This window comes from Ptychodera flava, chromosome 21 (assembly GCF_041260155.1).
Source record: "Ptychodera flava strain L36383 chromosome 21, AS_Pfla_20210202, whole genome shotgun sequence".
In the NCBI taxonomy this organism is placed as follows: Eukaryota; Metazoa; Hemichordata; class Enteropneusta; family Ptychoderidae; genus Ptychodera; species Ptychodera flava.
The window spans coordinates 11,198,845-11,223,064 of NC_091948.1; the positions used below are offsets into that span (position 1 = coordinate 11,198,845).

The 24,220-nt window shown below is 37.1% G+C and overlaps 1 protein-coding gene across 1 annotated transcript; it reads left to right on the top strand.

The window, feature by feature from the left end:
• The first annotated feature begins 2,637 nt into the window (after positions 1-2,637).
• Positions 2,638-22,251, top strand: LOC139121395 (lysM and putative peptidoglycan-binding domain-containing protein 3-like). Its single transcript, XM_070686229.1, has 2 exons — positions 2,638-3,161; positions 18,606-22,251. The coding sequence occupies exons 1-2, from the start codon at positions 2,841-2,843 to the stop codon at positions 19,113-19,115; spliced, it is 831 nt and encodes a 276-aa protein (XP_070542330.1). The 5' UTR covers positions 2,638-2,840; the 3' UTR covers positions 19,116-22,251.
• The last annotated feature ends 1,969 nt before the right edge of the window (positions 22,252-24,220 follow it).

The following is a 24,220-nucleotide window of genomic DNA, read 5'->3' on the forward strand; positions in this document are numbered from 1 at the left end:
CGCCCATAAATAAACGTTAATGGTCAGCGCGGAGTCTGTTATTTCAATTATATTATCAACGAACCCCGAAAGACCGTCAAAATTTACGAAAATTTCCCGTGCGAACGACAACAGGGCCCCAGAACCTGTCAGTGAGTAGTGCGCGCGCTGCAAAACTTTTGCAAATCCGGAGATTTTTTTGTAAAAGCGTCTAAACTTGGCCCACAAATGCTCCATTTTATTTTGTGGTTGATTATGATCTTTGTACAAATCACAATTTTCGTTTTAGCCGTAAAGTTAATATGTTTACGATATAATTCTATATTCACGGGCATCAAAACAAATAAGTCAACATATAATTATCAAAAGACAGTCATCAGCAAATGTCGAGGTAATATAAAAACTCGCCACGTTATCTTTTCTTGAGAAAACGTACTTCCAATAATTCAGTGCTTCAATGCACTGACTCTCCGCCTTGGCCTTAAAATGTCTCTCTTTCAGCATTGGATAAACCCTGTTTCACAACTAGTACTACCATAAAATCTTCGGAGAGATGTTTTGGATACCCGTTTTTTAGCCATATTGCTTTGAAAATATCACTATTTCAATCTTTGGTGACATATTTGTTCAATTAAATTCAGTCATCCTAGGCCAGTTTCCAAACCTTTTTTTATGTGATCGTGTTTTTCTTTTTGCAAGATGAAGTTTTACAGTAACTGTTAGAGAAAATGTGTCAAAACAGTGCTTTTCGATGTGCAGGCTTGAAGATGCTCAGTATAGGTTTAATGAAAGAGCATATTTCAGTATCGATCTAATTTTTTTCAAACTTACGGTCTGTCGATGCGGTTTTGTAAGATGATGAACCAATATTGTGACCTGATATCACTTTTTAAAGAGACAATGTTTTAGAGATTAGTCGCATCTTTGGTAGCGACGTAAGGCTGCGTTCACAAATAACGATTAGGGGAGGGGGGCTGGAGGAATCGCGATTGAAATCTTAATTTTTTTCATATCCCCCCTCAATACCCTAAAAAATTTTCAAATGTCCCCCCCCTATATGATCAAAATTTTTCAAGTCCCCCCCACTATCATAGGCCCGCATATTTGTAAAGGATGTGCATGCAGAAAAAAATCACGTATTGCAACGTTCCGCTAGCAGGTGTTCAACACTACCTGTTATTAGCACTTTGTAAAGTCATATTCCTAAGACAAGTCTCAGATTCATTTTAAATGCATCAGTGAAACTTTTTTGATGTATCAATCTAAGCCAACTTGACTTAATCCAACTCTGGCCAGGTCAATTGCTCCTGCCGAAAAGCACACAAAATGACGAGCATTAGAGAGTAGGCAAATTGTGAATTCTGGCTAATTGCCATATTGCAAAAAATTGAGTACAGTGACCTACCAAAAATTTGTTTCAAAAGTATAAGACATATATGAATTAGATGCTACTCAAAATTGATAATACTGGAAGGCTAAAATATTCCATCAAATAAATGTTTTAATCTCTGAAATTTTGGTGTAATAAGGGCAAATTTGGTTAAAAAATAAATAATTCCATTTATTCACTATTTTTTTTCATTCAGTCTTTACTGTTCAAAGTTTTACTTTTGTATTATTTTAAGACAAGAATGTGAAAATTTAGAAAATCAAACGTGGTGACCCCATCGTTTTTCTTTAATATTTGATTATTCTCATATGCCAGAATTCAAAAGTTCGCGATAACTTTTCAAGTCTCCTGGTTTTCCATATGTTACTCTCTGGCCTGAATGTTTCACTGTCATGAGCGTCATTTGACCCAAACTCTTCTTCAACTACCGTGTACATCAGAGTCAGAGCGCTAGCTATATCTGTCACTGTTCAGGTATGCAGTAACAGTGACACTACAGTAGCAGGGTAGTATCTGATAGTGACACTGCCCGTAGGCAGTAGCTGTATTAATTTTGATAATTTTGACAATATTTTTGTTCAGTTTTAATATACAACTGAGTTCTTGATCTACTCCCTACAGCATTTTGAACTGTACAGTATTCAGCTTGCTATCACAGCCTGTGTATGTGTACCATGCATTTGTATCACTGACAACTGACTGTCATTCTGGACTCAATTAAATTATCACCTAATACATACAAGCTTTGTCGACAAACTGAATATTGTGTGTCTGAGCATGCTGTAGGGAGACAGGAAGAAGCTGTAGTTGATATATTGCATAGAAATAAGCTTATTGCAAAAATCATCAACATTTGCAGCTTCTGCCCTGTTATTTATAGGCTTGTTTGTTTTTTTACGACAAATCACACATGTTTAGATTTTTTCGAGATAAAAGTCATGAAATGTAACAAAATAGTTCTAGATTTTGTTAAACTTTTACAAACATTACAACAATTTGATGATATAAAAATGGTATTCATTTGTCATTTAATTACCTACAAAAATTTGAATTTGAAAATGTAAAACATAAAAGGGAACCAAAAAATTTTCAAGTCCCCCCTCTACTACCCCCAAAATTTTCGAATCCCCCCCTAACAGTTTTTTGTGAACGCAGCCTAATGCGTTGCAATTTCGCTGCTTGTTCGGCATGTTCCCTGGGGACTATGTAGTTACGAAAGACATACGCCCTCAAGAACCTTCCATAGTAAAACTCTGCACGCATGCGTAGGATTACCGGAAGCGAATTTGATAACCCAAGAACTTCCGAGTTACCGGGTATCCAACTTTGTCACTTGATCGCCGTAAAAGCTGATATCATGTCAAGATTTCCTCGACATTTTATTCATATTTTGTGAACTCCAAATGTCCTGACAGATGTGAGTTGTCGGCCGACTTGAAAAACCGCAATACATTGTGTGTTAAAGCGTAGTATGAGTAGCAGTGTAGCCGTCCAATATGGCTATGGCCGACAGAACCGTAACCATCAAGACCGGAATAACTATTTACCCAGCTCAGGACAGGTTCAGAACGTTCAAAATGCACGAGTGTACATTTTCGGCGATGCCGACGTGGAAGAGGAAGAGGTCACGGAGAAAGGCTACGAGATGTCGGAGATCCGACCTCGGGGCAAGGACTCGCGAAAAAAGTGGACAGAAGCTGTCAATGAGGACGAACAAAAACCGCTGTGCATTGAGAGAACCATCGTGGACGGTGACACGTTGCAAGGATTCGCCCTACAGTACGGAGTACCGGTAAGTGTTTGATAATCAAATCCACTTCCTCGGGTAGTGTGGCGTGGTGGTATTTTGGTCGATCAGGTTATCTGTCAGTTTTGACAAATATCCCAAAGTGATCTATCGCATGCCAACAGACTTACTCGTACTACAAATTTGCCAAATCGGCATTTTCTGTGCGGTTCGGAAACCTAACCACTGTGTCATCGTCACCTACTACCCAGCAATAGTTGTACAGCACACCTCGCATACAGCATACATTTATATAAGGAAGCTCTCAAGTTCGATTACACAAACAGCACGCAAATTTGGTGATCAGGAAAAACTCAAATTTTCAACGTGTCAAAGTGTCACAGACTGTCCCTCTGCACACGTACGCCAATATTATAAGGTAAAATTGATGACGTTTAACGTGCAACCCGGCCCGGTCGAATATTTGCATATGCCGGTCCGTCACATTCACAATATGGTTAGATAGGCCCGCTGGTCATAAGCTTCCCATAGTATGTACTTTTCAGGGCACTCTTTCAACCCCGTGACGTCAATGGAGACCGTTCCATTCAAAAGAGTTCATAATACCGCCGTCAGCTGTTACGCTTTTTAAATTAATATACATTTTTGATGAATGATGCAGAAGTCGGCAGGCTGTATTGGATCACTCCGATGGGAACATCAACCTTTACCGATGATCACCATACTATCAAGAAGCGTTCAAAGGTCATTTTTCTGGGGTTTATAGATTTAAAGTTTGCTTTTACAGTGGTAGCTTTGTCATGTCATAATAAAAATACTGATATCTGGCTTTAACCCATCTAAACATAGACAGTAGAGGGGGACCCCCTCTACTGTCTATGATCTAAGTAATTTACCAAAAATGCTGTGTCATCATTATCACTTAATGTCTCAATGCAGCAGTCAATGTAATCCCCAGGGGACCCCCACCTCGGACAATACGGGACAAATGTGGGAGATAAGACAGTGTTTGCCATGAAACTATGCCCAAGGGGGTGGGGCAATCATTTCATATTGATTCCCCCAGTCGCTTTCATGGACAAGTGCAAAATTCATGAATGCCCCACCCATTGTGGTGGGGGAAATATGGGGATTTACTTGTTTTAGGTGGGGATTTTCTAGATTGTCTTGCACCAGGGGGTAGAGCATTTGACAAATTTCATAAGACTAATTTCCAAATCCCCCACCATGACCTAATGGGGGGAGTGGGGGTTGACATTGACTGCTGCATAAGAAGCATAAAAACCATTGCTAATGTGACTGTTTTTGCACTTGTTTGTTCTTTACTGGTTTTGTATCCCCACCTCACAGAAGCAACACATATGGGTAGAGTCATGCTGGCCATCTCTGTACATTAGATTTCAATCAGATTGTGGACACCCAATCTCCCCTCTTGAGGCAAAGGTCTTTGTAGGGTAAAGTCCCCAAAGAAAAGTACACATGGGGTGAAAGGTCAGCCGGACCATTAATTTTCAACTTGTTGTGGTGCATTGTTCTTCAGGTGATAAGGATTGTTGTGTAAGGCTATATTCAGTGCTACTGTGAAACTTTGAAACCCATCACTCTTTTTACTTCTCAGCTGATGAGATTGTTGATTACTGTACAACTAGTGTTCTCATGTAGCATTAGAGTGTACAGTGGAGTGGCTAAGCTATCCCTCATGTCTGGATGTCGATAAATGGTGATCAGAGTCGTTGTTTTGAAGTAAATACAACTCTACAGAGAAGTACATGTAACAGAGTTTGCGTTTACGCAAAAATCGTGCGTATTTACGCATTGAAATTGACTCTCTACGCATTTTTTTCATCGTTATGCGTTTTCTATACGCAAAGGATAACACCGAAAGCACTCCCCACGACTGAGCTTAGGCGACAACCAGACGAAACTTGTTGCATCACATTTCTGTCAATCACTCATTTTGTGTGGAAAGTTTCGGATTCTCTGGGCGTTGTCTGAAAAATCGGCATCGTAGTCCACACGTTATTACGTTAGGCAAGTTATCATGTCTGCTGTGCCTATGAATTACGTTGCTAATTTTCAGGCAAGCGATAGTTTCTGAAAAGTGAGTGATTGACAGAAATGTTGCGACAAATTATATAAATGCCAACCGTGCACGATCATTGCGTCTCGCTGTTCCCAAATTTTGATCAAGCACACATGCAGCATGGCGTCGAAGCAGACAAATCTGTTTTCTTTCAACTTTGCTTTACGAGTCAGTGAAAAAAATTATTCATCGGTAGAGCTTGTCGGAATCCCGATAAATTTTGAACACTGCAGAAGTGTCTGGATGGTAACTGGTCGTTCAGGCACCAAGTCGTTTCGGCCTCTCAATTTCCGGCCCCAAGTCACTTCGGCACCGCAACCCAAGACGTTTCGGCATCTGTATTTTGATTTTTTTTCAAACTATTTAGTAATTGACTGAGCCGTCATATTCGTAAGCGTGACCTTTGCGTTCTGACCAGTACTTTATGTGCATTTTTTGTGAATTTTGCCGTGCTGTTTCGTCACCGCTTTCAAACTTTTGCCGTGTCGGCGGCTATTGATATCGATAAACTTGTGTCACAGATTTGAAAATGATATGAAGTTTTTTCTTACGGTCTCTTCCCATGTTTTCACAAAGATTAAAGCATGTACGTGAAGGTTAGTTGACACTATACTTTTGTAACATTACGCTCCAGCACTAGTTCCCACAGGTAGCCTTCAGCGGTGCCGAAACGTCTTGGGTTGCGGTGCCGAAACGACTTGGGGCCTGATATTGGAAGGCCGAAACGTCTTGGGCCGAAACGACTTGGTGCCGAAACGTCCACAAACCGTCTGGATAAGCTGCCATAACTCTAACTTTTGGGTTGCCCGATGTGTTTTGACGGTCGCATGTATACCCTTCGCTGTTACGTTCAACATTGTTCAAGTTGTTCGTTAAACTGTTTTCATTAAAATAATGTTACATCGTACAATCCGAATATGTAGTGTAGGTTTATTCAACGGCACATTGTATTTTGCAGTCACTTTTTTCATCAATCGAGTGCGGAAGTGAAATTACGCACTCAAATCGAACCATCACGCAATTTTAGCAGACTAATGCGTATGCCGTACGCGAGGAGAAAAAAGTCACCGCGAACACTGATGTAATACTGTTTCTGCCTTCATACTGTATCCTCATCATCATCATAATCATCATCATCATCATCATCACCATCATCATCATCATCACCACCATCATCATCATCATCATTATCAACAGACTGTTGTCTGTTTGAACTTTCTCCATCACTGATCAGACAGACCATCTTGCCATGAGGATCTGTGGTACACAAATCTGTGACAACATGGCTTTCTGCCAAAGCATTTCACATTGGAGTGAATAGTAACAAGCTGCTGTACTGCCAACATGTCTCCTCTGCTCTGATGATGACCCAGGGCTTATGATGCCTGTTTTCTTAATGTCTTACATGTAACCCTGACTTCTAGAAAAGTTTACTGTCGCACTGATATTTTCAAGGCAATGACAGGAACTGTGTACAGAGACTGTGGGCCTGAAGGGTCAATGTAAAATGTATCAGCCTTGGCCATAAGGTTACATCTAGTGATAGTCTTTTGAATGGCTGAAAAAGAACACTTACATTACAAGAAAATTCCAAGACCTGGAAGCAGTAACATCTCCGGCTTCATGTATGGAATGAGTGCCACCCTTTCCCTGCCAAGCTCATTCGTTGCATTTCCCAGGTTGCCTAAAATTAGTGAATTACCGGTATGTCATGTTCCACACAACACATTTGAACAAGCATGGCTGTTGATGACCTCTAAAAACATAAATGACATACAGGATTTTCACTCGTTTCACTTTTAGTGATTTTACTGACTTATTTCACCAGATTGTGATAGTCTTCACGTACAGTGTAAGTCATGGCATTATGTCTCACTGCGATCATCTGGGTACATGAATTTTTATGCTGATTTTGAATGACCTGATGTGAAAAGTATTTGGTTGTCACAATAAACTTTGTCCCAGATAATGATTGTATTCACACTTTCAAATTTGATTTCTAAGGCAATGTAAGGCACACGTTGCTATCACAAAGAGGGATTCGCAAGTTATCTTACAGCCTTACCAAGTATATCCAGAAATGGCATTTCTAAACTGCCAATAATGATAATCGACTATAAACATGCCCCTACACAGCATTAGTGCAAGTACAGATGACCAACTATGATTTGTTATCAGAACAGAAGGTTCTAGCGTTTTCATCCTCAGCTTTCAGTGTGCATAGTTCAACTGCATCATTGAAATCGTTTAGGTCAATCAAGAAATAGGTTCTGCAAAGAGTTGAATAACATATCTCCCATGTTTTAAGCATCAATGTCAGCGACTTTTGATGACATCTTCAATATTTTTAAAACTTGTAAAACAAATATGTATTTCTTATTTGTCTCTCTTAAATATGTCAAAATACAAACCTGGTAGACAACCATCATTGTGTACAATAATCAATGATGTTGTTGAAAACAGAATTCTTGTCTAAACTATCCCTGGTAAATTCAGTTTTTTACAACAATTTCATACCTATAAGTCTATGACCCACACAGGCTGTGTTGACAAGGTGAACTTTAGGGTATTTTGCCATGAGATGTGGAATATGATGAGTAAGAATACCCTAAAACACCACAAATCTATGGAAAATACATCAATACAGCGGTGGAACCTTTATATGTGGGAAACTAAAATGACAGCTATACACACAGTGGTCTTTCATCTTTAGTCAAAGCATACATTGAAATTGTTATTTGATGTCACAAATTTATTTGGCTGTCAGAGTCTTGATTATACATGGGAGCTATTGCTGTAACTGAGTTTCCTAGTGATAAAATCACAATGAAATACTGCCACACATCAAATCAAGACTTGCTTATGCTTGTGAACTTGTCGATTTGTGTTTTGAAAACTAATAAAAAAGTGATATGGAAAATTTGGAATATTTAGTAACTGAATATTCAGTAACCAAGGTTAGAATATTTTCAAATATGAAAAGTTTTCAATCATACTGAATCCCAGCTACACTATGGGTGTGGCATGTTAACTAACATAACAATGATATACCGTACTCGTCCGAGTATAAGCCCCTGCTCGTGTATAAGCCCCCCTACTGATTTCAGAGGATTTTAGAAAATGCATTACATCCGTGTATAAGCCCCTACCCTAGTGTAACTCAAATACAGAAAGGTTAGGAGAGTATATTTTGGTCATTTAACTTGGCAAAATTGCTTTTAGATAATAAAGAAACCATTAAAAGATGTTAAAACAATGGGAAACTGGAGTTTCCTTGACAGCATCGTAAGGAAAATGACACGTTTTCCCAGTACTATCTTGATTCTTTGACCCTGCTCACCCCGTCACCTAAATAGAATAGTCTCACTCACGTCGGCCATTGTTCACTTTCATTCTCAGCCACGATGTTTTCATGCTTGAAACATGCAGTTTCTTTTGTTTGAAGCAATTATCCTTTCATTTGTGAAGACTTTTCCTGGTGACTATTACAATTTTCACTGCTATGTTGTTGTTTTCACAAGATGTAGACAGTTTGATACTGGAATATTGAGTTGCCTTTCCGTGTAGGCAATGCATGCCTGTTCACATTACTGTTGATCAGCGGCATACATGACGTCTTTGTTTCAAGTTTGGGGGGATTTTGTGACGCTGAATTTCACCAAAATGTCACTTCTGTATTTAGAGATTGTACAATCAATTTCTTTGGTTGTGTAAGTCGATTTTGAAAGCGATAGAAAGATTGAGTGGTGTTGAAAAATTCGTGCATAAAATTAGCATAAATTGTGCGTCCATGCCAGATAACATGGGGTTGCTCGAGTATAAGCCCCTCCCCTAGTTTTACAGCTGTTTAGTGTTGCCGAACCGGGGGCTTATACTCGGACGAGTACGGTACATGTAACCAACCCTTGTGCCGCTGTGGTTCAGTGAAAAGCCATTGTTTTCAAGGGTTTATCGTGGACCTGTGTACAGAGGAAAGGGATAAAAAAGTTAAATCTTATTGAGAAGTAGGAGGGGATGGCTTCTTCAGCCGTCATTGACAAGTACTACAGATGTCACATGTTTTGAGTGGTTGCTATTCAGGTGTAAATATGATTACTAGTTGTTTACATGCACTTCACTTGACTGAGAAGGCAGGGTTGAGACTCAGTTTTGGATAACAAAAAGTTACAGCGCCAGTAGCTGCATAGACCCTAAAAATTGATATGTACACCTATAGTAGTTGTAACGTTTGAAAAAATTTTAGCTGTTTTTTTATTTTGAACAACACTTTCTTGTTAAACTCCCTAAACCATCTTTAGATACGCATAATTCGGTCTGTCACCTCAGCCTGTACATGTGTAGACTTCATTGCTAATATTGACAAGAGAATTCTGGTGAAACTAAGGGCCGTTCACATTAGCCAAAAAAGACTAGGCCCTTGTCCTAGCCAGGTTCTCGGCCGACCAAAAAAACAGGTGTGAACGGTTCTGGCCGGCCACTGTCCGGACAATTTCTGTCCTAGTCGAGAGGGGTGGTTTGTGGCCGACCCAGGTCTCTGGCTGAGCAGTAAACAGCGTATGTGAACGCGTTTTGTCCGACTCAGGTCCCAGTTGACGCCCTCTGTAGTTGACATGCAGTGTAGTCTTTGACCTATTCGACGATTCAGTATCATTTTAGACATGGCGAGTCCAGGAGTCAACTGGGCTGCGGAAGAAACATCTTCCCACCAATTACGACTTCGGAACCGTGTCCATATTCTCCGATCGACCGTATTCACCAACGGCGCATGTGCGGCCATTGTTGTCAGAAACACAAAGTGCCTTCTTGACCGCCGAATTTCCTCACGCTGCTGACGACCACTCCGTCGATTTCGCCTTCGAGGTTCACCAGTTAACTCTTGTATACCAGATACCTCGTTTAAAAGCGATCGATGGGTCAAACTGTCCCGTCTCAATCGCAAAAATCGTAAAAACAACCAGAACAGGACGAACATGGTCCTGTTGTCGAAGACAGCCATTGTGACCTGTATAAGGTCAAAGGTCGGCTAGATGATCTAGGCTAGGACAGCATTGAACGTAATGTGAATGCGGACAAAAGATTAGCTTATCTTCTCACATTCTGCCGGATTAGTTCTGGCCGGCCCTGGGCCTAGATGTGAACCCCATACTAGACTTCAAATTTACCAGTATGTAAACAATAACAGTGCATTTTTCACACAGAGACGCTGTGGTGATATATTTTTTTTAGTAGGTGTTTCAACATGCTCTAGGGAGTTGAACAAGAACTTGTAATTAACATAAAAAACACGAATAGTGACAAAAATCGTCAAAAGTTACTGTTACTATCAATTGAAATTCTCTCTCTCACCAAGTTGACTCTTGCTCAAATCACATCCCTCTGCCAAAAACACCTCCACGAACACCATGGATGTGATAAAAATAGGCACTGTTATCATCATGGCATTACTGAATGGCAATTTGGATGGATCATGGGTAAAATCAAGTCAATCTTGTAGGTGGATGATGTGAAATGCAAGTTCACATCGTATTCAGGCTTGGCTAAAAAGCTACATTTAAGGTTGATCTGGTAATTGTTACTGTAACAATTCCAGTTATAGAAAGAGGATTTACTTTTCAGTTGTTGCTTCTAGCTCATTAGTCATCATTCCAAGTTAATCCTTTGGAATTGATCTTAATTCCCAAAGGACTGGAAAAAATAAGGTATACTTTGTTTTATGGAAGGCACAGTTTTCAGTAGCAATCCTCAAGCACATATGATGATTTATTTTATCATCGGTAAGATCCCTACTTAGTTATAGTCAGTCATACCACATCGAAATGAAATGGTGAAACCAGGAGTGTGTTGAGTACTTTCCAGAAGTTTTGTCTCAAAGGTTTTATGTGAATCACATAGAGTATGGACATATTTCTGGTGGCACTTGAACCAGGTCTTGTATGTTCTTTGGCAGGAGTCATAGCTTGGTAATGTTTTAATGTTAGGCAGACAGTAGTCAATTCATATGACACACATTCTGTGCCTGAGCTCTCCAGATCTCTTTTCCTGAATTCAGTTTTCATGCTACCAGTACATTGTACAGCACTACATGGAATGAAAATGTGTCAAAAACAATAGTATCTATGGTGGAATGTTGTGTCAAGTTTGACCAAACTGTTGTTTTCTATGGGGGAACTAGAACTTTTTTCATGGCAACTGTTTGTCTGATTGCTTTGAAATGTTGTGTGCGGGTTCTCATCGTAGGTATTTTCTGATTCAGATTTATTCAAATTGTGACAAAAACAGGAATACACTGTATGGTATTGTTGTGGTCAGTTTAATTTTGATTGGTCAACAATTGTTTTTCCAGAGTCAGAAAACTGTTTGTGTTGCATTTGGCATTGTAAGCCATGTACTGTAGGTACACGTATGAGGCGTTACATCATCAGTGTTTGAGGTGAAACAACTGTTGCTCTTACTTTGTGATTCTCAAGGACATTTTACAACAATGTTGACTTCTTGAAATCCTTTTTTTTAACAATAGTCCGTGGGCTAGAGGGGGGTCTACGTGCACCCCCCCCCCCACAGGATAACAAACCTGTATTTTTCAGAAGCCTTGGGATCCCTAGAATACGAAATGGAATTTTAACAGAAAAAATATAGGGATGGAATAGCTGTTATGGTCATGTTTTGAAGGGTACCGCAAAATCACGATTTTCCAAGCCAAATGCATTTTCGTCAAATCTGTCTTCTTGTAAGTCATGTGCTGAGCTCATTTTTAACATAACCTCACTTGTTTGGTATCATTAGAAAGGGAATTTATTCCTCTTTAAGATGACATATTGACTATGCAATATCTTCTACAGTTTTTGTCAAATATAACCAAAACTTACCCCTTACCCCAAAATTTAACATTGCAAATTACAGTAAATCTCAAATTCTACCAATTTTTTAGCTAGGCATAATAAAAATGCAATGCTTTGTCTGAAATCTGTTTTATTTCATACAGTCACATGTCAGAAATATGAAATAGACTTTTAACAGAAAAAATATTGGGAATCTACAGCTGTAACAGTCATATTTTGAAGGGTACCGCAAAATAACAGTGTTGCAGATTTGCATGCATTTTTGTTAAAACTGTCTTCCTATAAGTTATCTGCTGAGCTTGTTTTTCAATATAACCTGGCTTGTTAGGTATCATTAGAAAGATAATTCACTAATCTTCAGAATGATATATTGTAACATGCAATATCTTCTATAGTTTCATGATATATAACCAAAACTTACCCCTTACCCCAAAGTTTACATTGAAAATTTCAGTCATAGCTAAAACCAAATTCTACAAATTTTTTAGCTTGACAACAAAATCTCTGCCCGTTTTTGCTATTAAATCTGTTTTATTTGGTACAGGGACATGTCAGAAATATGAAATAGACTTTTAACAGAAAAAATATTGGGAATCTACAGCTGTAACAGTCATATTTTGAAGGGTACCGCAAAATAACAGTGTTGCAGATTTGCATGCATTTTTGTTAAAACTTTCTTCTTATAAGTTATCTGCTGAGCTTGTTTTTCAATATAACCTGGCTTGTTAGGTATTGTTAGCAAGATAATTTACTAATCTGCAAAATGATATATTGTAACATGCAATATCTTCTATAGTTTTCATGATATGTAACCAAAACTTACCCCTTACCCCAAAGTTTACATTGAAAATTTCTGTCATAGCTAAAACCAAATTCTACAATTTTTTTTAGTTTGACACAAAAAATCTGGCCGTTTTTGCTATTAAATCTGTTTTATTTGGTACAGGGACATGTCAGAATTATCAAATAGACTTTTAACAGAAAAAATATTGGGAATCTACAGCTGTAACAGTCATATTTTGAAGGGTACGCAAAATAACAGTGTTGCAGATTTGCATGCATTTTTGTTAAAACGGTCTTTCTATAAGTTATTTGCTGAGCTTGTTTTTCAATATAACCTGTTTTTTAATATAACCTGGCTTGTTAGGTATCATTAGAAAGATAATTTACTAATCTTTAGAATGACATATTGTAACATGCAATATCTTCTATAGTTTTCATGATATGTAACCAAAACTTACCCCTTACCCCAAAGTTTACATTAAAAATTTCTGTCATAGCTAAAACCAAATTCTACAATTTTTTTAGCTTGACACAAAAAAGCTGGCCCTTTTTGCTATTAAATCTGTTTTATTTGGTACAGGGACATGTCAGAAATAAGAAATAGACTTTTAACAGAAAAAAATATTAGGAATCTACAGCTGTAACAGTCATATTTTGAAGGGTACCGCAAAATAACAGTGTTGCAGATTTGCATGCATTTTTGTTAAATTTTTCTTCTTATACGTTATCTGATGAGCTTGTTTTGAATATAACCTGGCTTGTTAGGTATCATTAGAAAGATAATTCACTAATCTTCAGAATGACATATTGTAACATGCAATATATTGCATAGTTTTCATGATATATAACCAAAACTTACCCCTTACCCCAAAGTTTACATTGAAAATTTCTGTCATAGCTAAAACCAAATTCTACAATTCTTTTAGCTTGACACAAAAAATCTGGCCCTTTTTGCTATTAAATCTATTTTATTTGGTACAGGGACATGTCAGGAATATGAAATAGACTTGTAACAGAAAAAATGTTGGGAATCTACAGCTGTAACAGTCATATTTTCAAGGGTCTCGCAAAATCACAGTATTGAAAACTCGCTTGCTTTTTGTTAAATCTGTCTTCTTATAAGTCATCTGCTGAGCTTGATTTTTGACATAACCTGGCTTCTTAGGTATCAATAGAAAGGTAATTTACTGGTCTTTAAAATGACATATTGTAATATGCAATGTCTTGTTTAGGTTTCATGAAATAGGACCAAAGCTCACCCCATACCCCAAGGTTTACACAGCAAATTACTGCAAATCTGAAACTCGACCTTTTTTACAATTTATTAACTTTATATACCAAAGGCAATGCTTGTATGCAATCTACGAAATCTGTGTTTTGTTAGAAAAGTATGTTACAAATATGAAATTAACTGTTAACAGGAACATAATATGATTTTGTAGCCTTTTGGATCATATTTGGAAGGGTACCCAGGTATCAGGGCAAATTTGCCGAAACACATACATTTGCAATATTTGGGTTCCCCCTCCAAAAATGATCCAAGTGGCTACTAAATTGTATCATCTTCCCGTGAAAAGGTAATTTTATACTTGTAACATACTTTTGTAACAAATAAATCAGATTTTAAATAAGAATTGCCTTTTGTATTATGTGCAGCAAAAAATTGGTAGAGAATTTGTGATAAGCTGTAATTTGCGATTTGAACTTTTAGGGTATGGGGTAAAGTTTGACCATATTCCAGGAAAACTATGAATGACATTGTATATTACAATATGTCATCTTAAAGAAGAATAAATTTCCCTACTAATGATACCTCACAAGCCAGGTTGTGTCACAAAATAAGTTCAGCAGATGACTTACAAGAAGAAGAATTTAACAAAAAAGGTGCCAGTTTGCGGTCCTGCGATTTTGCATTTCTCTTCAAAATATGGATGATACAACTAAACAGTCCAAAATATTTTTTCTGTTAAAAGTCTATTTCACATTTCTGACATGACCCAGTACCATATACAACAGATTTAATACCGAAACAGAACTATTTTTATCATGTCTAGCTAAAAATTCACGGAAATTGATCACGTTATCTATGACAGTACTTCCAATATAAACCTTGGGGTATGGGGTATGTTTTGGTCATATTCCATGAAAACTATACAAGATATTGCCTGTTACAATATTTCATTGTAAATACCAGTTAATTACCTTTCCAATGATACTAAACAAACCCAGCTATAATCAATAACAAGCTCAGTAGACTACTTATAAGATGACAGATTTAACAAAAACGCATATGAATCAGGAATACTGAGATTTTGCTGTACCCTTAAAAATACAGCTGTTACAGCTATAGAATCCCAATACTTTTTCTGTTAAAAGTTCATTTCATATTTCTGATATGGCCAAGTACAAAATTAAACAGATTTCATACAAAAATTGCCTAATTTTTTATGTCTGCGTAAAAAAATTGCTTGAATTTGATATTAGCTATGACAGTAGTTTTCGATGTAAATTTTGGGGTATGGGGTAAGTTTTGGTCATATTTCATAAAAATCTGTACAAGATATTGCATGTTACAATATGTCTTTTTAAAGACTAGTAAATAATCTTACTAATGATACCTAACAACTTACATTATATTCTATAAGAAGCTCAGCAGATGACTTACAAGACGATAGATTCAACAAAAATGCACGCAAGTCAGGAATACTGAGATTTTGCTGTACCCTTCAAAATCTGACTGTTACAACTACAGAATTCTAATCTTTTTTCTGTTAAAAGTCTATTTTATATTTTTGACATGACCCATTACCAAATGAAATAGATTTCATACAAATAAATGCCTGATTTTATATGTCTAGGTAAAGAAAATGGTAGAATTTGATTTTAGCTATGACTACAATTTTCAATGTAAATTTTGGGGTATGGGGTAAGTTTTGGTCATATTTCATGAAAACTATGCAAGATATTACATACCGGTATTACAATATGTCATTTTAAAGATTAGTTAATTATCTTTCTAATGATACCTAACAAGCCAGTATATATTCAAAAACAAGCTCAGCAGATAACTTATAAGAAGAACAATTTAACAAAAATGCATGCAAATCTGCAACACTGATATTTTGCGGACCCTTCAAAATATGACCGCTACAGTAGTAGAGTCCTAATATTTTTTCTGTTAAAAGTCTATTTCATATATCTGACATGTCCCTGTACCAAATAAAACAGATTTAATAGCAAAAACGGGCAGAGATTTTGTTTCTAGCTAAAAAATTTGTAGAATTTGGTTTTAGCTATGACTGAAATTTTCAATGTAAACTTTGGGGTAAGGGGTAGATATTGGTTATATATCATGAAAACTATAGAAGATATTGCATGTTACAATATGTCATTCTGAAGATTAGTGAATTATCTTTCTAATGATACCTAACAAGCCAGGTTACATTCAAAAACAAGCTCAACAGATAACTTATAAGAAGAAAAATTTAACAAAAATGCATGCAAATCTGCAATACTGTGATTTTGCAGTACCCTTCAAAATATGACTGTTACAGCTGTAGATTCCCAATATTTTTTCTGTTAAAAGTCTATTTGATAATTCTGACATGTCCCAGTACCAAATAAAACAGATTTAATAGCAAAAACAGCCAGATTTTTTGTGTCAAACTAAAAAAATTGTAGAATTTGGTTTTAGCTATGACAGAAATTTTTAATGTAAACTTTGGGGTAAGGGGTAAGTTTTGGTTACATATCATGAAAACTATAGAAGATATTGCATGTTACAATATATCATTTTGAAGATTAGTAAATTATCTTTCTAACAATACCTAACAAGCCAGGTTATATTGAAAAACAAGCTCAGCAGATAACTTATAAGAAGAAAGTTTTAACAAAAATGCATGCAAATCTGCAACACTGTTATTTTGCGGTACCCTTCAACATATGACTGTTACAGCTGTAGATTCCTAATATTTTTTCTGTTAAAAGTCTATTTCATATTTCTGACATGGCCCTGTACCAAATAAAACAGATTTAATAGCAAAAACGGGCAGAGATTTTGTTTCTAGCTAAAAAATTTGTAGAATTTGGTTTTAGCTGTGACTGAAATTTTCAATGTAAACTTTGGGGTAAGGGGTAAGTTTTGGTTATATATCATGAAAACTATAGAAGATATTGCATGTTACAATATATCATTCTGAAGATTAGTAAATTATCTTTCTAATGATATCTAATAAGCCAGGTTATATTGAAAAACAAGCTCAGCAGATAACTTATAGGAGACAGTGTTTAACAAAAATGCATGCAAATCTGCAACACTGTTATTTTGCGGTACCCTTCAAAATATGACTGTTACAGCTGTAGATTCCCAATATTTTTTCTGTTAAAAGTCTATTTCATATTTCTGACATGTCCCTGTATGAAATAAAACAGATTTCAGACAAAGCATTGCATTTTTTATTATGCCTAGCTAAAAAATTGGTAGAATTTGAGATTTACTGTAATTTGCAATGTTAAATTTTGGGGTAAGGGGTAAGTTTTGGTTATATTTGACAAAAACTGTAGAAGATATTGCATAGTACAATATGTCATCTTAAAGAGGACTAAATTCCCTTTCTAATGATACCAAACAAGTGAGGTTATGTTAAAAAATGAGCTCAGCACATGACTTACAAGAAGACACATTTGACGAAAATGCATTTGGCTTGGAAAATCGTGATTTTGCGGTACCCTTCAAAACATGACCATAACAGCTATTCCATCCCTATATTTTTTCTGTTAAAATTCCATTTCGTATTCTAGGGATCCCAAGGCTTCTGAAAAATACAGGTTTGTTATCCTGTGGGGGGGGTGCACGTAGACCCCCTCTAGCCCACGGACTACAAAGGAAAGGTGTAATGTGTACACAAAGTTATTCAACTGCCTTCTGAAGTTTGATGCATACATCTGAAAATATAAAGCAAGAATGAAATAAGGTTCAGTATGAATCTGACATCAAGATGTATCTTGTGAAATCGTAGCTCACTTTGTCATGATATTGACTTACCATGAAAATCACATTGTACTTTTCCACATAGCCAACTTGAAAGTAAAGCCACAAAAACGTTTGCCTCGGAATAATACTGCTGGAGTCTACAACCATTTGATTTTATGTGTGATGGCATGTTAAAATCTTAAAATCACTGAAAATTATGTTGAAACCCAAGGACATACATAACGTCTGAGATCATTGTACACTGCAAGTATATTAATGCTTTGTACACTTACACTTTTTTCCATGTTAAGCTACTCTGTATGGAAATATTCAACCAGTGTTCAGCATGTCGGCACAGCTTGTGGATTTATACTGTTGCCACTGTCACTGCCAGCAGTGTCATTGCTGATATGTAAATTTAGGTCGTAATGTGGTTTACAATTTATTTCAACAACGTGACAACATATCACATGCCTATGCTGCATTTATTTTTTATATTCAATAATTTCATATCAAAATGTGATAATGGCCTTTTCATTTTTCGTAGACATGTCCAGGGACACAACTTGTTTCTATGGATTTTAAAAAAAAATATTTCACCTTTTCTGTAATATTTACAGTATGCATGTACGCAGAACTTGTCACAAACTAGATCCTAAAATTTGATTTAATCAGTCATGTGATTCGAAAACATAAAAACACGCAGCTGTCATTTCCCAGCGTACTTCCTTTCTTCAACTTTGTCTTTCATGTCGTGTATCTTACAAAAGATTAACTCAAGACTATTTTTACATCTTTTTTTTATTTAACAGGTAGCAGAACTCAAACGACTCAACAATCTCATAACAGAACAGGACTTTTACAGGTTAAAATCCATCAAAGTGCCAGTGAAAAGGTTCGGTCTACTTACAGAAATACAAGAAGAGGAGAGGCGGAGACCTAACGCTACAGCGCCCTCAGAGTCACAGTCCATATATGAGGACGAAGAGGATGAAGATAGTGTATTTGAGGTCAGGACACTCAGTATACGTGACTCTCTCCAAGAGAATGACGAGGCCAGGGAGTTTTTACAGAATATGGACAAGGATCTGGAAAAGATTCGGAAATCCACAAGGACTGAGAAGAGCTCACTCACGGAAGTCACGTCGATTCTGTCGGCGCGATACATACAACCGCTCTCGCCCCCAAAGCCCAAGTTGGACGGTGCTAACTGTGGTTTTAAATGGTGGACCATGGTGATTATCATGTTTGTAGTAGGGGTGCTCACCCCACTTTTCTATTGGGTGTTCAAAGACAGAGTCAACGGTGCAATCCAACCATGAGAATATCGCAGACATTTAGTATCGTCATCTGTACAAAAACTTAACCAACTTCTTCAATGAAGAAGAATGTACATATCTATTTTAACAGTTGGGACAATGTTTTCTTTGGCCAGGATATCAAACGCCCCAGTGTGACAGTCAGCAGTTTGCGATACATGGACATATCTCTCCTCTAATAGAATGTTCATACATTGGTATAATGTTGATGCTGAACTCATCCACTCCATACCCATAACATGGCAAGAGTTGTTACGAATAGCTTCAATATGTCGTATGTATATATGGCAATGGAAGCTATTCTGATTGGCTAGTTTGATGATCACAGATGTACATGTATCTGAGGCTGACTAATGTTATCTGCCATGCCATCCACTGATGTACTGTTTTTGTTGAGTATCCTAGACAGTGAGTGAGTGGGTCAAGCTTTTGGACAGCGAGTGCCCACTGCTCATACGTACCTTGTTCAATGCCATTGTTGGTCACACTCTTGTCATGGTTGGTTGTGTGGTTGGACCAGTAAACTTTGCAAAGGGTTGGATGGGTTGACCGAGAAATTAAAGTGTAACCTCCTTACCACTACATGTAGTTGACTCACCCCTACTATTACTGCTTCTGCACAGGGTTCCAGGCAAAGGCGTTCTGCTGGCAATATTCCTTCTCTTGTACTTGTATATTTGTAGCCACTACCCACTTGATCAATTTTGACAGTAAAAATCTTGAATTTTTGGAGTATGGAGAACTGTATGTCATTTTCCTCAGTGGTGTTGCCTGACATGCTTTCCAATCCATCCCATTCAACAACGCTGAAAACAAAACTCAAAGAGATCAAACATTCCTAAGGCTTTATGCGACATGATTCGTTTCATTAAAATAGGATAATAACAGATGATGAAATACCATCTCGATGGCTTCCAAGTGAAATCCTTGATGCATTTTAATCACTAAAATTGAGTAATGGTCTTTTTCCATGGTATGCAAGTTGCTATGGTGATATTGGTTTCATGGCGACAGGTTGCTATGCTTCATCCCTCATTTGTGTCCATGGTGATGCCAGTTCAGAGGATTATGGTACTTAGTTGCCATGGTAAATGTGTACTGATTATCAGTGTCTGTACAGTGTTACTAGCAGTCTTTTCATAATCTGAGTAAATTCATAAATTATGCTTGAAATTATTACTGTGAGATCAAGTACATAATCATTGCAACTGTATGCAACATTCTGATAGAGGGCGATATGCCCAGTATTGTAGATGGCACGGTTGACCACTGCGGTTACTGATTAGAGTATTGTCATGTCCTGTGAAACTTTGACATCAGATAAGGATGATAAATCTGTATTGAAGAGTCCACTCAAAGGTGTGAGAAATGTATAGACCAGGTCAATTTCGAGAAATGTATAGACCAGGTCAAGATCTGAGAAATGTATAGACCAGGTCAAGATCTGAGAAATGTATAGACCAGGTCAAGATCTGAGAAATGGTTAGATTGGGTCAAGACGTGAAAAAGATTAAAGCCACAAGAGCTGTAACTTATGATGTATGTTGTAGAAATGTTCCATTTATGAAATGCAGTTGCTTGTCCTACTTCCAAAATCCTGTCCAAATTCCTGATATTCAACTTACCAACCCAGCCTTTTTTTGTGTGTCAGTATCCAATGATGTTGTGAACAGATGAATTCTTGTCCAGACCAGAATTCATTTGTCAACAGTATATTGTACTCAATTTATTTCATGACAAGGCTGATATTTCTGTTGTGAAATACTAAAAGGGTGTGATACAAAAGACTGCATTTGTTTTGCAGAACATAACTAATGATAATATTTCTAAATGTTACAGCTCTCGTGACGTCCCATTAATGGAGGAAATTCCTAGTGTGAAACAGCAGCATTTTAAAAAGTCAGTGTTTTCAAGCTATGATGCCATGTGGTGAAAGTCTCATGAACTCATCTCTACTTTTTGATGGACTCTTCCACCATTTAGAATACAGAAACTGAGTGCTAAAGAAAGTTGTTTGCAATATTTGGAATTCCCACAGAAAGGGCTTAGAATCTGTCAAAATGGATGGACCTTACCTGATAGTCTGTCAAAAATTTCCGTTGTGTGTCATTGTGTCATTGTAATCTACAGCCTGTCACCTTGTCATTATCAATGTGACGTTTGTTATATCGTTTCTTAATAATGCTAATGTCTTACATTTTCTGCATGTAACTTTATAAAATATTCAAATTTATTGCTATATCATGTGTTTTAACGAAAAGAAATGGAATTCCTGGTTACATTCCACTTGTCTTTAATCCATATGTCAACACAGAGGAAATGTACGCAACTCCTTGCAATGTATTGCTTCTTATGTCACATTCCTTTTTCTCTTTCCTTGATGATGGAGATAGAGGGATGAAATTTCTCTCACAGACCTTATACCTCTCAAGTCCCCCTTTCCGCGTTTGTTTGGTATCAGCCACCAGTTGTCCTCAGTAGTGTGCTGGGCTACAACACTATCGGGGGTGGGGGGGGGTGGGGGGGGGTTTGAGCTGATACTGTGAAAGGCCAGAAGCTTTGAGTATGACAGATTTATCAGTCCTACTATATTTTTGTGCCAAAGGTTTAGGGTCAAAGTAAATTTTAGACTTCTTTCTCGATGATGCATGTCTGTTTTATGTAATGTATGAATTCCTTCATCTTGGCTTTAAATCCATCACAGTTGTCCCTCTGTAGGTTTTCTCTTTGTCATCATGATAAACCTCAGAACCAACCAGACTAACACATCCTGCTTTCAGAATTTTTTTTGCTGTGTAACAAGTGATCACAGGAGGTGTTGCATTATGGGACACTTGCTGGCGTTCTCTGTACAGTAAAACATCCCCACCTGAAGTACTATGTTACCATGGTAATGATGAAACTGATTTCAGGAAACTAGATTTCAAAGCGGAAGGTCAGGGTTAAAAAACAAATCACATCGTCACAGCAATACTTTCTGATCAGCTTAGGGAGAAATTATGATATGTTGGAAACCTTCATGAAATAGACCTTTGTTCAATAAGACAGCAATACGACTTGACATGAGAAAAAAGAAAGGATTATGCTAAAAAAATTCCCAGTCAAATTTTGTTTCCAAAAACACTTTTATTATGCCAAAGTATTTTTTGAACTACATACAGCTGTACATCTCAAAAGCTAGGAGTTGAAAAATTTTTGAATGGCATACATAATTCTTTCAGAAGTCGTTATGCTGTGTGGAGTATTCATTTTGGGCATTCAGTTCTCAAATGATGGGCAGATTTGACTGTGACTCATACTGTCTATGTGACTGCTGAGGTGACTACAGACATAAACCCTTTCATGCATGTGGCTTGCTATCTTTGGAAAATTGTAAATAAATAAATAATGTGTAGTATTTCTACCCACAAACTTTGCATCATGGCTGCCGTATATCAGCAAAATTTCCAAGTTACAAGAATCAAATGTTAATGCCAAACTTATCCAGTCTTGGCTCTTTTTGAAATTATGTGATGGATACATACAATTACCACAATGAATTGTTTTGGACTTTATGCCAACTTTAAATTATCAATGATATTTGTCTGTCAAAATTTTATCAGATAATGTGGGTCCAGATGTGCTTTTCATATGCAAAACTTTTTGTAAAATAATCTAGACGCGTTGCATGAAATGACATACAGTGTACCTTTGAACCTGTTCACCCCAATGTCTCTGTGTGGAGGTCCAAACTCACCATTGAAAACAATGGAGTTGGGCCAAACCATGGTGGTGACAGGGTTAACTCAAACATCTTCCTGGCTGGTTTATCAGCATGAGGTGACCCACTGTAGACAGGGTATATTTACATTTGACATGACCTTGTTTGACCCCTTAGGAAACATAATGGGTTGGTTTTCCTGCTAGTGATTTCACATCTGTTTATATCAGGATTACCATCTGTGTGGATAGGGAATTTATTATTCTAGTGTGTGCATGTCGCCAAATATCATCCAAGGTCATAACCTAAGTATTGTTTTTACTGGTATTTTACTTCATAAACATTGATTGTTTATTTGTCAAGATGCTTGAAACTTGACACTTCTCAACGTAAGACATTAGTAATCATATTTTTGATTTACCATGAATGTACAATTCCAATTGTCCAACTGATTTGATCATCATTTATTGTGTTATCTCAGGAATTAAGAAGAAACGCCTGTTTAATGTAACTGCCTCGTTTTTGCTTTATAATCAGAAGTCAAAATGTAGTCTAGTAGCGTGTTTCCATGACATCAAAAGTAGTCACAATGCTATCAGAAATGTCAAAACACTATTGGATCACTTTGTACACTGTCAGTTTCCATTGCCAGACTGTTGTTACATGCTGGAGTGATGGTGCTGTTGTGTAACTTACCAGTTGTCAAGAGAAATGCACTTTTTTCACAGTCAGAGAAGCTAAAAACTCAGTCAGGACAAGATGTTCCCATTTTCCTGAGAATTAGATAAGTGTGTCACAGTAGTGACCGGAATAGCAGCAACACTGTTGTTGAAAGTATGGCAAAAAACCCCAACAGTTGCTGTGTTTCATATTTTTATGACGACAGTGTTTATCATCACCACAGCACCTGTGCAGGAAATGTGTTGGAAACATTGACTTTTGATCCAAAACTTTCTCATGTAAGTGACATCAAATGAGTGGGACATGTTTTCCACTCCAGTTATATAGTTCTTCATTTACATGTAAAGTTTTTTGCAGTTTTGAGGAACCATACAGATTCTAAAGTACAGATATTGGCAACATTATAACTTACATTATTATTGTCTGTAAATCTTTCCATGAATTTGATAATCCCATTTTCTAGCTGTCGTGCGACTTTTCCTTTCGAGCTTTAAGAGATATCTGTGTTGTAATGCTCTCAAATCTTGTATTTTTTGTTAACGCCTTCAAGATTAAGGGTTTTTGTGACTTTCTGAGCGGTACAGCAGCCACTTTGCTGTTTGTATAAATGTGAAGTTCAAGAGTAAATGAAAAAGATGGGGAGAACTTCACAGTATTGGTAACCTTTAAAAAGATATATCAGAAGATATGGTGAAACCTTGAGTCTTAACCTTTCACTTGACATAAT